Raw genomic sequence first — 15,434 nt, 5'->3', positions numbered from 1 at the left:
GTGGGGTGAATGGCCCAGGGCTGCCATTTTGTAACGTACATTTCAACCTCAGAGTGACCTGCAAGATGTTTACAAAGGAGATAATATTATCCTTGTTTGTTACAAGTGAGAGGAGTAAGGCTTGGAGTTATGAAACAAGTAGAACAAAACAATGAGGGAGTTGTTTGTCTGTTAAAGCATGATTCTCTCAATTGAAAAATAAAATCTATGAAGGTGAACGGCTTTTTTAAGGTCTGAAAATGTCCAGTAGACTCTAAAACTCTCTGTAGGGTAATGTTCTTAAAAAAATAAGAGGGATGATACAGCGTTTAGACATCATGTAGGTCCTAAATCCGTCAAAGGTGACTTCCTTGGGTCTACTGTCATAGACTGTGGCTTGTATACTGCATTGATTGAACTGATTGATTGAATTTGTAGAACTACCTGTCAAGGTGAGACCTGGACTTGGGTATTCTCACTGTGTCAGAGTTCCCTCATACTGGATAGAGGAGAAAGGGAACAGCATCTTTGAGAAAGATCGTCTTTTGGAGGATCAGCTGCTGGTTCAATTGCTTGTGTACTTGATGGGTAAAAGCTGACCTTGGAGTCTCAGTAGGCTGAGAGAGGATTTTTCTGTATAATACCATATTTTATAGATGTCTTCCTTTGCAATCTTTGTAGTTAGACCTGGTGAATTAAACATAGCTGTAAGTTTACTGAAGGTTATATGAACCCTCTGAACTTCCTTTGGTAAAAGGGCGTTGACTTGATTCATACAGTCTTTTGAATTTTGAAGAAAGTCCTTGCTTCAGAGTATACTGTTATGCTGTTGTTTGGCATGGAGTTATTTGCACGGAGGGTACTTTAATGGCTCATGTTGCAATGAAGAATTGTGCCCTCTGAGATGTCTGCCATATTTGTTGCACATTTGGCACCTTACATGTGGAGTTTATGTCTATTTTTGTGTTCTTTACAATATGAAATGGGTGTTATTGTCAAATTAAATCCTTCCAAGTCATCGCAAGATCAGTGGCTGCTCTGGATATATGCATTTGCTTTAAGTTTAGGTAAGATGATCACTAGTTGAAGTAGCAGCTGCAAAACAAACAGTGGGTGATCTCAGCTGACCATGAACACAATTGTATTGCTTTTCTGAGAAGAGGACTATCTTGTGCTGCTCATGCGTTGACACAGGCATTTTCACTAAGCTTGGAAGTACCTGCAAGATCTCCAGGCTCACTCTGACGGATTCCAGCACTGCACTCTTTTCAGTTGTTTGCTGGTTTTTAATCCAGGCCTTCAAGCTCCTACTTGTAAAATGTGGTGTCTTACTTGATGGAAAATTTTTCATCTGCTGCCACTTGTATTTCTGGGACCTGGATCTTCTCTGCTGTCCTGTGCCTCTGCACAGCCCCTGTGTGAAACACAGCATCTTGGTGTTGTCTGCATCTAGCAGCAGAAGGAAAAGCAACTTCTCTGAAGATGCAGAGATCTGGATTTGGTGCATGTAAAGGCCTAAAACTGGCATCTTCAATGGTTTAGTAGAAGGCTTCATCCAAAGGACCTGTTGGTGACCATGGCTACATTCCATACAAGAGTTTCAAGGATCATTCAGTAAGATGGAAGGGATGGAATTTCTCCTCTGGAGAGACTGCCAGCACTGACCCTGGGAGGCAGTGGCTCCTCAGCCCACCTTTCTACCCTAAGGGAGAATGGTAACCTCTCCTTTTGCCTGAATCAGTGTTAGTGCTCAGGAAGGGGCCCACGTGAGTACAAATCCCTTTGACTGTTTAGACTCTATGGATGGAGCCATGGGGCTAAGAATATGCCACAGCATAGGACGCTTATTTCTTCAGGGGAAAGACTGTTTTTCATATGGCACCTTTTTATCTGTAAGGGGGGAGAGAGTTAAGTATTTACTTGCTTACTGATTTACTTTATTCTGACCAGAGCTGAAACCTTGATTTTTGCAGTGTGCTTCCTTTCTCCTGCTGAATAGTTTGTGTTCATTTCACTGACAGAGTGTTTGAAAGCTCCGCTTTCCTCCAGGGAGTTTACAGCCAAACTGATGCAAACTCTTTCTTCTCAGGTGCCTCACGATCATCTGTCATCCAATGCAAGCCAGGAGGCAACTGCCCCAGCAGACACAGAGGCATGACTAGGCAGCTCTCCCCTCTATCTGTTGCTGAAGATTCTGCTGCTCCCATTCTTGAGCTGCAGAATCGAAGTCCCTCGGGAATCTGTCGGCACAGCAGAGTCGAGAGGCAGAGCAGATCAGGTAGGCACAACAGCCGCATCCCCGACACCATAGCATGCCTGCCAAAGGCCTCTGTCTCTGTTTTTGAAAGATGATGCAGAGTCAAAGCACGTTGACATTGTTTTACGGTGCTGTGAACGGCAAAGCCACGTGAAAGTCCTTCCTGTACCTATGTGCAAACTGGGGTTAGGCGGGAAGGAAGCCATGATGGGAGGAAAAGGCCTGGGCCTCGGTAGGAATGTGTAATGTATTAGATAACTGAGAAATCATAAAGCCAGTGGGCACAGAAGATCTTTAAAGGGCAATTAACATTGGCACACACGTTAATTTTTACAAAGTGGTTATGTTTCCTCAGCTTCAGCCTGGCCACAGACCAAGACCCTTGGGAGCCAGCCATGTTCCTCTCAAAGACAATGACAATCTCAGCTCATACTGTGGACGGTCTGATGAAGAGAAAGAGAAAGAGCAACAGGTGGAAGGATATCTAGGGAAGACCATCATGGTTCAGATCATGGATCAGCTGCATGTCAGGGCTTCCAGCAGGAATGTTTCACCCACTTTACTGCAGAAGTTTAGCTCAAATAAACCTGTAGGTGTGGTGAACACTGACTTCTTCACCATGATGTCCATCCATCACCAGCAGGGAGGGGATGGGAGCATTTAATCATGTGCATCCACAGGCCTTTGAGTCTGCTGAATTGTACTGTTGAGGAAGAGAAAGATGTTAAATAACTGAAATGATATAACTGACTTCTTTGGAAGACCATCTGTGTAGACACTGTGAATGAAAAAGGGAGGGAGAACAGGTTGAATCTATCTTGCGCACTGGAATTGTGGGAGATGAACCTTTCTCTTTTGCTGCCATCAGTGGTGAAGTAACGAGTCAGCTGTTTTCTTCTTGTGTTGAAAAATAGAAGGATCTCATACTCCACGAATTCTCTCTTGACGGAAACCCTCAGAAAAAAAATGGTGATGGTGATTATTGTTGCAAAGAGTGGATGATACAACATCTTGCAGTAAAGATTGCTTCTAAGATACCAGAAAACCCATCTATTCTCATTTTTTGCAGATATCAGGCTGAGATAACTCTTTGCATGCTGGCAGTAAAGTACATCCAAAGTCCTTCTCAAAGAAAGGACTTTAGGCTACTTGAGAAAGAAAATAGTAGTACTTGATACAATACTCTTCTAAGCATTCTGTATTTATTAATTTCCCTTTTTATCCTTCTCTTCTTCTTCAGTGAGATCTAAGTAGGACTGAGCCGACAGGCAGGTAAACAAACAGAAAGGATATTCTTTTCTGGGATGTAGTTGCCAAATACTCAAAAGAGTTCAGAAGAAAAGATGTAGGATTTCCTCATCTCACTCTTTGGAAAAATTAAAGCAAAAAGCTTTTCTTTACCATTTTGTCACAGAGACATCACAAGCAAGAATGATAGTCAAAAGGACCATGCAGGGATATTTCTGCCAGCTGCCTTTCAACACAGTTTGCCATTGACCAATTCATCTCCATATCTCATCTGCAGTGTTATTTGCCTTCTTTCCCTATCATTTCATCTTTATTGAGCTCTCAGATTGCTTCTGTGCTCTTAACAGTGTTTGTTGGTTTGTTTCCGCCTAAACTAAATGCAGACACCAAGGGTTCCTACTACCTTGCTAATTGTAAAATGCTGTCCCTCAGCCACTTGGGCTGAGAAATTTGCTTTCTCCTCATTAGCATATCATTTGGTATCTATCTGAACACAAGTGCCACTTTCTAGCTTGCTCCAGCTTCATGACTTGGAAATCCTTAAAGCTCTTTAGTATGAACTGTGTGCCTGCTTGCCATATATCTTTGAGTTCAAGCCCTGTAATTATTTTAAAGTCGTTTCTTACCTTTTTGATTTGTTGTATAAGATTTAGGTATGCACATCTCATGATCTTAAAAGCAGTTGTCACACTCCTACATCCCTTTGGCCATCACAATTTCACTTAAATGTAAATATCTAGTCTAGAGAGAGATAAGCTCCTAAGTGGGTTTAGATATCTATGAAGATAATATTAGCTACCTTCTCAGCATGCCTGTCGATTATTGTTAGCTATGAAGGGGCCCTAGGCAGCATGTTTCGTCTGAGTACATGGTTATTTGCCAGTGACATCATGTGGGATGAATCCTCCCCATTAAACACTTAGCAAAACTCCTCACTGTACATTTAATCAGGCTACAACTTACCCATTTGTTCCATGTCTTACCTGTGTATTTCTGTGCCTTCCCCAAACATTGAAACCTGGGACTGTAAAATCCAAGTCAAATGCTAATGGTACTGTCAGGCATAGTATCAGGAATTACATAGTCATCTGGTAAGTGAAAGACAGAAAGCACGGATAAAGTCTTATCTCATTGTATGATTATCTTAACTGTTAGCTGATGAAGGACTAATTGCATGGTAGTTTTCCTTAGCAGGAAAACTTGCAAGGGGATGTTACATAATACATTCTTTTTAAGCCGTTCTAACTTGTAGATAAACTGTAATCTACCTTTTAATAGAAAATGTCAGTCATTATTAGTATCATAAAAGTATCTATTTTTCTCTCAGCAGCCGAAGAGAATGCTAAAAGGATGCTTGCCTTTTCAGATCTGTGTCTGATTGTCCTCTGCATGTTTTTAACAAACCTGTAATTTTATTTAAATTCTTGGTTCACCACTAAACAAAGGAGCCATTGAATACTGAATACTTTTAGGAAAAAATATACCATAGAATTACAAAGAGCTCCATGCCTTGCTTTAGGAAAATTTTTGATTGCAAATGCACTCCCTGCTATGATGAATTGTTTTTTAGATATAATGTTGGTCTAACGTAATAATTTCTAACCTCACTTTGGCATTTCTTTATGGCTGTAGCAGAAACAGTAATATAAAAGGAAGGTAAACTTCAATCTGCAAGGGTGCCTTTTTCACATTCAAGTTGAATGTAGGACAGCGAATGCTCTCACTGCAGTGCATCTGTAGCTCCTCTTAAGATCAACAATTATTGTTTCTTATATATATCACTTCATGTGTTGATACGACCGCTGTTGATCAGTAATAGTTAAGAATAGCTGCAGGTCATGAGTTTTAGAAGGAACCCTTGTTTTTTCTATCAAGCTGATCATGATCTAATGGGGTAAATGGTTCGAGCTCAGCACTGTAACAGGAGCTCATGGATTCTCAGTTTTAGTGCTCCTCAGCATCCAACGCTGTTCATAGAATCATAGAATGGTAGGGGTTGGAAGGGACCTTTAGAGATCATCCAGTCCAACCCCCCTGCAGAAGCAGGTCCACCTAGATCAGGTAACAAAGGGACGTGTCCAGGCGAGTCTGGTTCAATCTGTTGTTTTCAGCCGAGATCTCTGAAATCAAAATAGGGTTCATGGGTTGCATCTCTGGAAGATGTGTCTGGAGAGCAAGTCTCCAGTCAGTACAATTAAATTCTGTGCACTTTGGTTAGGAAGTCTGCAGTGGTCTGCAGATGAGATCTGAAAAGTCCTGTACTAAAATGGAAAATGACAACCTGCCGATGCTTCCTTGTTTATAGGTAGAGGTTTATTTCTAGCAATGCCAAGCTTCAGATTTGTCCAGTTTCCTTCTTTAACTTTAGAAAAGTAAATGCATGAACTTGACTGAAAAAAAGTCTTGGGTATCTAAAACCACCAAACCATTTCTTTTTCCCCTCCCAGCTTGCAAATAAAAGAGTGATTCTTGAGTGAAATTCTTGAAAAATAACTTGTTCCTGTCATCGGATGTACAGGCTCAGATAGCTTTTGTGCTGCACACATGCACAGTAATTGGCTTTGTAATGTTGGTTCCAAGGGATGTTCTAGAGGTTTGGCTAGCAGAAGAAGGGCTGATAAAGCAAACCGTGGCAACCACTGAACAGTAACACTGTTACCTCAGGCCTCCGTGTTGTGGTTCCATTTTGTTCCTGTCTCCTTGAAATGACAGAGATAATATTACTGAAATATTTCTGTGCAGGATTGCAGTGTTTGTGGGACATAGAGGAATTACAGAGAGAAGACAAGGGATGGTTTGTGTCTGGATCAGAAGGGGCGATTTTGCCAAGAATTGTTTTGAACACATTCATTATATGCACAACTCTTCTCTTTTTTTTTTCTTCGTTTTTTTTCAGGAGAAGAAGGAACACAAACACACACAGAGAGCAGCAGCCAAGAAGCTGAAGGACAGACACGATGCCAGTCTTGCACATCCACATTTCTCAAGCTTATCTGGAGATTTCTGATCATTTTGTCCGTCTCGTCCTCCTGGGTCGGGACCACACAGTTTGTCAAAATCACATATGAGACCTTTGACTGTCCTTTTTTCATGACTTGGTTCTCCACAAACTGGAATATTATGTTTTTTCCCATTTATTATTCCGGGCACCTTGCAACTGCACAGGAAAAGCAATCTCCAATCAAAAAATTCAGGTAGGCTTTATTGTGGCAGCATCCCTTTAACCAACCTAATTTCTGTGGACTGAGATCATGGTGTCAGAGGGCAGAAAAAAGCCCACACTGCAGAAAATCTCATTCATAAATAGCCTACAGAAGGCTAACAGATGAGCGATCCATGCTTGAATAAGTGGATAATTAATTGTTAGAGGGTTTTTTTTTTACTGAGCTGAAAAGACCTGTAATTTTCTTATAATCTTGCTGTTATATGCTCTAATATCTCTACATTTCATGTTCTTATCTGGATGAAACCGTTAATTAATCTGCTCTGCTCCGTTTCTGATAGAACAGTAGTGTAAAGTGTACCCAAAACAACTCGTAGATGAGTAGATGCTCAAAGCTGATGAGATGGATTCAATGTGGAGGAACCATGGCTTGCTCTCTATGAAAACTGCCCTTTCCCCCTCCTGTTGGGTCACAGCATGGAGGAATAGCATCCTGGTAGCCTTCTCTGCTCTCTTTTGTGTGGAGTAGGAATTAAAGCAGACTCTTGGTTTTCCTCCCCTTGTAGCTCTGAAGGTTAAGCTGACATACCTGAGTGGCTGTCATACAGAGGAATCAATGTGAAGGCTTTGTCCTATCTTCTGTCAGGCTCCACATGGAAGTGCCTCTTCCTCTGTGTTGCAAGAGCCAAGGGAAGACAACCCTCTGACTCCAGCCTTTTCTTGTGCCACACAGCTGCATGTTGTAATTGAACTCTCAACCTCAAGTACAAAACAGTAGTCTGCAAGGGTGGATATGTATAAATCCCTCCTCAAAAGCTCTGATAACTATGTAAAATCGTAGAAATAAAAGGTCAGAGGGGAACACAAAGAAACCATTTGGTCCAACCGCCAGCAGTGCAGCTGGGACCAAGCTGGCTTAGCCAGTTCTTAAGAAAGCCATATCTACCCTGGCCTCAGGGCTTGGAAGTACCACCATATTCTGAGAAAATTCATTTCACAGTTCCTCCTCCGCTTCCATTATAATGGAACTAAATTCAGCTTGCCAAGGCATAACACACCTTGCCCGTGGAGGGAAGAAATTCACAGGATCGTTTTGAGCTGGGACCCAATTCTGTTACTCCAGTGCAGACTTGCTTTGGAAGCAATCTTACTGACTTCTGCAGAATTGTCTGTTCTGCGAGGTATTAACCAGCATGTGGCCTGCACCTTGTTCCTGCTGACAGCAGGTTCAGCACAGCTGTCATGGAGCACACAGGGAATCCAATTTGTGACTGTGAGGCTGGAGTGTAGCAGGGCCAAATTCTTCCCTTGTCTGCTTTTGCCAGGATCTGGGATGTAATTTGGCCCTAAATTATCATTTCTGTCAAATCAGCATGACTGAAATCAAACAGTTGCACTTAATTAACTGTTTCTCTGAAAACCCTGGTGCTTTGTACGTGAATGATGCCTTCATTCACATACTTGCTGGAGCATTTGTGAGAACATTGTGAGAACATTAACAGTGTCAGCTTGGCTTCTGGGTATGGGGTAAAGTAATAACAAATGCACAGCAGATAAGGAAGAAGGTGAGATTAAATATCACTGCAGATAGGTCCTCTGTAGTTAGTTGGTTGATTATATACCCATCAGAGCAAAGTTTTGGGCAAAGCATTTGTGACAATGCCCAATACAAATATGCTTAAGTAATTGATACGTTTCCCAGACTGTTATGAGTTCGGCTTTTAAAGTTGAGGGCACATGCTTACATGCCCAAAGGAATTTCTGCACACAGAGATATGAAGTAGGTTTGTCAACGTGTGGAAACATAAGACAAGTGTTAGGGCTGATGGGCATCTTCCCAGAGTATTTCCTATTCCAAATATGTCAGGAACTCACGTTGAGGGAGGAGATAACCTCTGGCCAATACTGACTTCATCATGGTGACCAACTACTTGCTCTGTGCTGTGACTGAACAAGCCAAACTGAAGGAGTGTGGATATGGGAGTGACCTGATCTGGGTAGACTCGCTTTGGCAGGGGAGTTGGACTAGATGATCTTTAAAAGTCCCTTCCAACCCCTACCATTCTAAGCTTCTGTGACATCTCTTCAGGATGAGCGCTTCGTTTTCTGATAGCTTAAAGAACTAAAAAGCATCACTTGTAGATTTTAATTCAGAGAGCTGTGGACAGATTCAGTTCAGAAAGGATCTTTGGAGGTGATGTAATGCAGCCATCTACCCAAAACTGGGTTATTTTCAAAGCTAGATCAATTGTTTGTATAATTGCTAGGTTTGTGTTCTTGATATTGTTCCTGTTATAGGGCTTTTTATTACATTTCATGAGGTTTCTTGTTGCTTCATTTGCTGGTTTTAATTCTGTGGAGTAGCTAATTCTTGTCGATAAAGCTCATCCTGTAGTGATTCCAGGACTGCCTCAGTGTACAGAGGAGATTTGTCTTTGTATTTCTGGAGTATGTGGTTGCTCAATAGATGCTTTAAAGAGACATGACATTTTGTCCAGCAGATACTCCTGGTGGATCAAAAGAAACAGTGTCTGTGATATCTTGGCAGAGATCAGTGATCACGCGAGTGAGTCGCAGAGTGCTGCCCTAGGCTGGAAAAGCTGTACAGAGCCACTCTTACTTCAACAAATCCCACTTTGAAGGGTGAGATTGGCTTTCTGGGAGGTTTATAATATTGGAGATTGTCAATTGTGTATTTTTTACCTTTCACACTTCACGTTAGAGATGAAATTTTGTGGTCTTGGGAACTAACTCGTGGCTATTCCCTGCTGTATTGCAGTAAAGTATTTTGGTTGTCTTGAGGCAGAAGACACAGCTCTTGGTATCCCCTCAGTATTGTAAGTAAAAGGTATGGCACACATAAAGAGCTTGACACTCCCTGCGTTAGTGGTGGATAAAATGATCTGAAGCTCACTAAGCTCAGCAATAGGAAATCTAACCCTGACAGTATTTACCACAGCAGAAGACACTCCACAGGCTTGATATAGGATCCTAATAGATTTGGAACAGATGGGTGATATTTTCAGTGTCAATAAATTTTGCTTCCTAATCCACCATCTTGGCTTCTCAAGGACACACACTGTGACATCCAGCAGTTTTCTGTCAGAATATATCCACGTTGCAATAGCTGAGGTTAGTCCCACAGGCACTATGCAGCCTTGAGGCACTGCCTAGGAAGAGCATTGGTAGGTGCAGGTTTAATAAATATGAACATCTTGAGAAGAGTTGGTTTTCTAGCAAGAAGGATAACAAGATGTAAGCATCACTTGAAAACAGAGGCATAAGTAGCTGATATTTACTGCCATCTGTCATCTGCAAGTTTGTCACCTACATAAATCTCTCCATCTACGCTGCAGCAGTAGCTCAGTCCAGCTTCATCAGCCACTTACGGAACAGGACTGTAAATCTAGATCTTCACTGTGAAGGGCTTTTCAGAGAAGGGATGAGGATCTCCGTTATCTGAAACTGCTCCAACCCCGAATGGCTCAACAGTAGGGAGGAAAACCAGCAGTGTGAAACCAGGGCTTCCCTTAGACCATTCCTGTTGGGAGACAGCATTCCTGTGGTGCTGCTCCCAAGCTAGACACCGATTGTGTGAGAGGTTCATGCACAACTCCTTTTCTTTTTGCTCCAGCTCTTGGGATCTTTCGAGGTCCCTTCCAGCCCTTGAGATTCTGTGAAATACAGCTGGCTGGGCTCCTTTTTAATGTTCAGTCTCGGTAAGTTCTGGAAAACAAGTCACCAGTTGCTTAACCACCATCACTGTTTGATGTCTGACTCGTGAAATGGAGCTGGAAGATACTGTATTGCAGCAGATTCCATCACTTAGATAGAAAGGCCAAATGTCATGGTAACAACTTGTACTCACAAAAGGTCCCACAGTGCTTCTTGCTACCGTAATGTCACTGGTGGCTTTGCCGCTTTTTAATCTGGGTGATGTAATTACATTCACTGTATTCACATTACCCTGGGTAGCGACTGTTAGCTGTGCTTTTTTCTGTAAGCTGTTTTAAAACCAGCTGCTGCTTACATTCCAGAGGCTGCTGTGCTTCAGGGGTGAATAAACCCATTCTTCTGCAGGGGCTGGCATCAGAATAACTAACAGGCAACACAAGCTATTTAGTGAGTGCCAGTGGCAAAGCTACGCGACTGCCTGAGGTGCTGTAATTCCTGAGAGCATGGCACACTGCCCAGGGCTGCAGGCTGAGGGCTACTTGCAAATAAAAAGAGCTATTTATGTTAGAGGGCAGGTTTTAAATAGACTTCTAGTGCATTTGGAAATAGTTTGTGTCACAGTTTCAGGGTCAGCTGCCCTTAGATATGTCTCTGCCTTTAAGTCACCAGCCTACAGCTGTTATCTGTACGGGGAGGAATTCACAGAGCCCTCTCTCCTGAGCCCAGGTTTTTAATCACTGTCACATCTGATGACTCCTGGAAGTTTAATTTTAGTTGCATGCCAAAGAGGCTGAGTTAACCACTGTGCAGCCAGCCCTCACAGAGCCTGAGGCAATCTACTGTAGCCATGGCTGGGAAAATAAAATATTCTTCCTATCTCCTCATTCTCTGAGCATTATTCATGGAGTTGTCCTAGGCACAGAGGTATCAGGTCTCTTGTCTTGCTCAACACGACTCTGCCACAAGTCTTTACTGTTTATTTTTAATTGAAAGGTGAGGAACTACTGGCCTCTGTTCTGTGTGGTCATTGTACACTGCTGTGCAGGATAGAGGCTCTTCCATCTGCTAAACAGTCTTTTGCCTGGGGCCTGTGAAGTGTTTCCAGATTGCTTTTCCTAGCTGTGAGTCTGTGTTCATCCTTCCCACTGCTTCTGGGAACTCGGAGATAAGTGACATTTACAGTCTTGCCACAACTGCCTTGCCCAAATAGTTGCCCAGCCCAGAGTCCAACCCTGAGTAGTATCGTAGTGCCTGAGTCGTCCTCCTTTGGAGGATTCACACTCAGGGCACTTCAGACTCCATTCTCTTGACTACCCTGAGTTTGTCTGTGTGCCGACACCCCAGAGATGTGCAGGACAACAAAACCTGACCCATTCTGACATATTCCCCCACTTTTGGGTTTGGAAGCCATGGACCCTCCCTGTGGATGGTGGAACAGAAGCACTGGGCTTATTCCCAGCATCTCCCTGGCAGTGGGGTGCCAGGATGGATGACAGGGGTATCATTTCCCATGGCACATTTGCAGAAGAGCTTTTCCTACTGCTGTGCAGATTCCACCAGAGTGATGTGCTTTGGATGGTTTTGCTGTTGCCTTTGTATGCTGTCAGCATAGCACTGAGTTACCTCACTGCACCACATTACTGTAAGTAGCCCAAGCATCTTTCTCTCTTGTAACACAGCGCAAACTTGTTTCCTCTAAGACAGATGCTGACATCTTCTGAGACTGATGGGTTTTACAGCCATGTAATGATCCAATCTGATGGTAGCATTCCCACCGGGTTGGAGAGAGCATACAGGTCTGGAGTTTGCAATGCAGATCTGTTCTTGCTGGGGGAGGAGGCATCCTGGTGCTCGTGTCATGGAATGGTGACACAGCCATGCTGCATCTAGGTCAGAGGCCAGTTGTCTTGAAGTGAGGTGTAGTCTGACCTCAGAATCACCCTCTGCATCCACCAAAGTCTCAATGGGAGAAAAACATCTTTCAAATGTGATGGGCTGTCAACGAGCATTCAGGTCTGTGAGTCCCTCACACAAGGAAACTTTAACACCTGTTAAAATTAGTGGTATAAAAGCCTACAGTCAAGCTTAAATGTCATTTGCTTCACTCAGTATTTGCTTTTCATCTCATAGAAAAGATAGACACCACTAGCTCTTCTCTTTCTACGTGTAATGTTTCTGTTCTGATCTTTGGAGAATGAGCTGACTTCTGAGAATATCAAGGTCATCTAGAGTAAAGGAGGTAATTAGCAGATCCGCCTGCCTGAGTGTTAACTTGTTGGACTCCCTGGCCCAGAGTTTGAGAGGAATTTGTTATTTCCAGAAATGACTGCTTTGTACCCTGGGTCATTTTAGTGGCGTCAGGGAATTAATGGTTGTTAAGTATAATCATAGAATCATTTAGAATCTGACCACATGTAATTCACAGATGTTATTATCCTACTTTACTCAGAATGAGAGTGATGGTTTCCATTCTTAATAGTAAGTAACTGCAATACTTTTAACAGCAGACTTCCCCAGAGCTGCTAAAAATGGTTTAGGAGACCTGAAAACCATTCTGTCTTTAAAGGCAAAGCCAAATGACAATAATTATTGCACCACCACACCTCCCCCCCTCCCCCCCAACTGTTTTTGACTTCACATTGCAGTGCAATCTTTGAAGTTGCCAATTAGTTCTACAAACTTTTTAGCAACCTTCCAATCACAGCCATATTTAGCTGGGAATACTTTGGGGCCCAGAGGCCTCATGATGTTTAGATGAGTCCCTTAATGTTGGCTTGTGAGGATGTGTTGCAGATTGATGGTACCTTGGTTCACTCCATGAGTGTTTTGGTTGTAAGAGGCATTTGCTTGTGGGACCTCTCATGTTTTAAATAGACGTGTCAGCCTGCCATGTCGAGGAAAGAATATCTTTAACCAAGAGTGCAGTGTAGTTGCTAAAACCCATCCTTCCCAGTTTGGGAAAAGTAGAGATGTTTCAGGAGAGGTACACTGATGTGCCTTTAATCAAGCTGCATGCCTGAGTACTTGGTCTACCCTTAGCCCACACAGGTACCATGTTGCACAGGAGTGATGTCCCCAAAAGCGGTGTCTTCTGAGCTGACTCTTCCCTTTTGTGAAATCCTGAGAAGCAAACAGCTCACTTAAAGGATGTATGACACACTGTTTAAGAAGCTGGAGATTTTGTTTGCAATTTGATCCCCAAGGAAATACCTCTAAGCAAACACAACTTTTCAATATATATTAATAAAATAAAGCTGTTAAATACCCTTCCCTCCCCTTTACTTCCTTTTCTTACACTCTTGTTTGACTTCGTCCCACTGGCTGGTGGCTCACTTTCCCACTGTGGTGATGTCTGGCAGTATTCTTGAGTATCTTTAGGCAAAGCTTACTTGGCTATACATGGGAATATATTTCAATAAGAATAAAAACAGGTTTTGGAGCAAAGCAAGAAAAATATTGTCAAGCTACAGAGACAAAAAATGCAATTATAATCTCTTTGTTCATGGCCTTGAAGGCAGAGTCTGAGAACTGTCAGTATGTTATGGATAACCTTCATTTCTGAGAGTCCCTGGGATTATTGTTGTGTAGAGTGTGGTTACTCCAGGTAAGTTACTTCATCTCTATTTGCCAAATTGCTGTTTTAAGAAGATTGTAGGTTGTTTTCTCTATGTGAAGTATACAATAAATTTTGTTTATTGGGTGTGTGAGGCAGTTTGGTAAAGCACTTAATTGAATGTGATAAAGAGCTAACGAATGTTTGTTGTGCTGGAGTGAATGCTAAGGAAAATCCTGGCTGAGTTTTAAACTCTTTTCTTTTCATAGGGAATGCAGTCGGATTTTTGGTGAAGATGGTCTGACGCTGAAACTCTTTCTTAAAAGGACTGCTCCCTTTTCTATTCTGTGGACTTTGACTAACTACCTGTATTTACTGGCTTTAAAGAAGCTGACAGCCACGGATGTCTCTGCCCTGTTCTGTTGTAACAAAGCTTTTGTCTTCTTGCTTTCTTGGATTGTGCTGAAAGACAGGTTCATGGGAGCAAGGGTAATGACATGCCTGATTTTCATCTCTCTTCTGTTTTCATAATCGCCCTTAAATCCATATGCTATTGTACTGCTGTCGTACTGCTGCATTATGGTATATAAGTACACCCTGAAACCATTTCTCAGTTAATTTTATGATGCAAACCTAAGCCTGAAGATCAGTTAGAGATCCCAGGCCCCAGAGGTGATTCGATGGGGGAATTTCAAGAAGCTATTACCTCCAAATGTAATTCAATGAATTAAAACAGGAGGCCTCCAGTTTCACCTAAACCTGTTTGTCTTGGGTTACAGTGCCGAAGCGCAGCCAGTTACATTTCTTTGAAATGCAGTGATGAATGCTTAGGTTCTAACCGAAGCAATTTCATTCTTTGTTTGGGTCGACAGCTGTTGTCAGTGTGCAATGTATTTTTTGTATGCCACCCTATTACTTTTTGCACTCTTGCACACACATATACATGTGCCAATTGGGTTTAAAAGAAACAGTGTGCTTTGTGTGAAGGTATATTTTGCCCTAAAGTGTTGTAGGGCTCACTGGAAGTAATACGGACTCTGCAAAAAGGAAACAAACAATGAGCAAAATGATATGCAATTGAACCTGGGGAAAAGCAAGCATGTTTTCTGTGATTTTACATATGCAAATCTCTTAATATGCAGCAATTTAAACTATTAGCTTTATACCTTGGCTAAGGAGTAACCACGCTTCCTGCCATTTCTGCTGATGCAGGTTCCACCAGTGAAATGGCTCAAGGACTAATGGTTGTGTTGAGTACAATCCCGATGGAATATCAAGAGCTTTCATCTTCATTAGGGACTGTTTGAGGCCAGGTGTGATGCCTGTGACCAAAAGGGCCAGGAGCAATCAGACTTAAGTTCCACAGAAAGTGTGACAAATCACTCATCTGGGTTGGTTTGATTTTAAAAAGGAGTGCAGCAGCTTTTTTGGTTCATAGTGAGATGGAAGGGTTCAGAAATGAAAATATTTCCTGATGATGACCTATCTGAGCTGATCTAGTAGATGTAGCTCGTGGAACAGCCACCAGCATCCTGAGCAGAGCACAGTGCTTGTGGTTT

At 42.4% G+C, this 15,434-nt stretch overlaps 1 protein-coding gene across 3 annotated transcripts in view; it reads left to right on the top strand.

Moving 5' to 3' along the window:
* The window catches only part of SLC35F4 (solute carrier family 35 member F4), a 125,465-nt gene that overhangs the window by 98,460 nt on the left and 11,571 nt on the right, over positions 1-15,434 (top strand). For 2 of the 3 annotated variants that reach the window (XM_061998412.1, XM_061998414.1), the window contains exons 2-4: positions 2,069-2,257; positions 6,381-6,678; positions 14,145-14,364. In XM_061998412.1, coding sequence (XP_061854396.1) covers positions 2,069-2,257; positions 6,381-6,678; positions 14,145-14,364 — 707 coding nt within the window. The remainder of the gene's footprint in view (positions 1-2,068; positions 2,258-6,380; positions 6,679-14,144; positions 14,365-15,434) is intronic. The other variant, XM_061998413.1, reaches the window with a different exon arrangement.

This window comes from Colius striatus, chromosome 6, assembly GCF_028858725.1.
Source record: "Colius striatus isolate bColStr4 chromosome 6, bColStr4.1.hap1, whole genome shotgun sequence".
Taxonomy (NCBI): Eukaryota; Metazoa; Chordata; class Aves; order Coliiformes; family Coliidae; genus Colius; species Colius striatus.
Note: the sequence above shows the minus strand (reverse complement) of the source record. Positions and strands in the feature narration are given on the sequence as shown.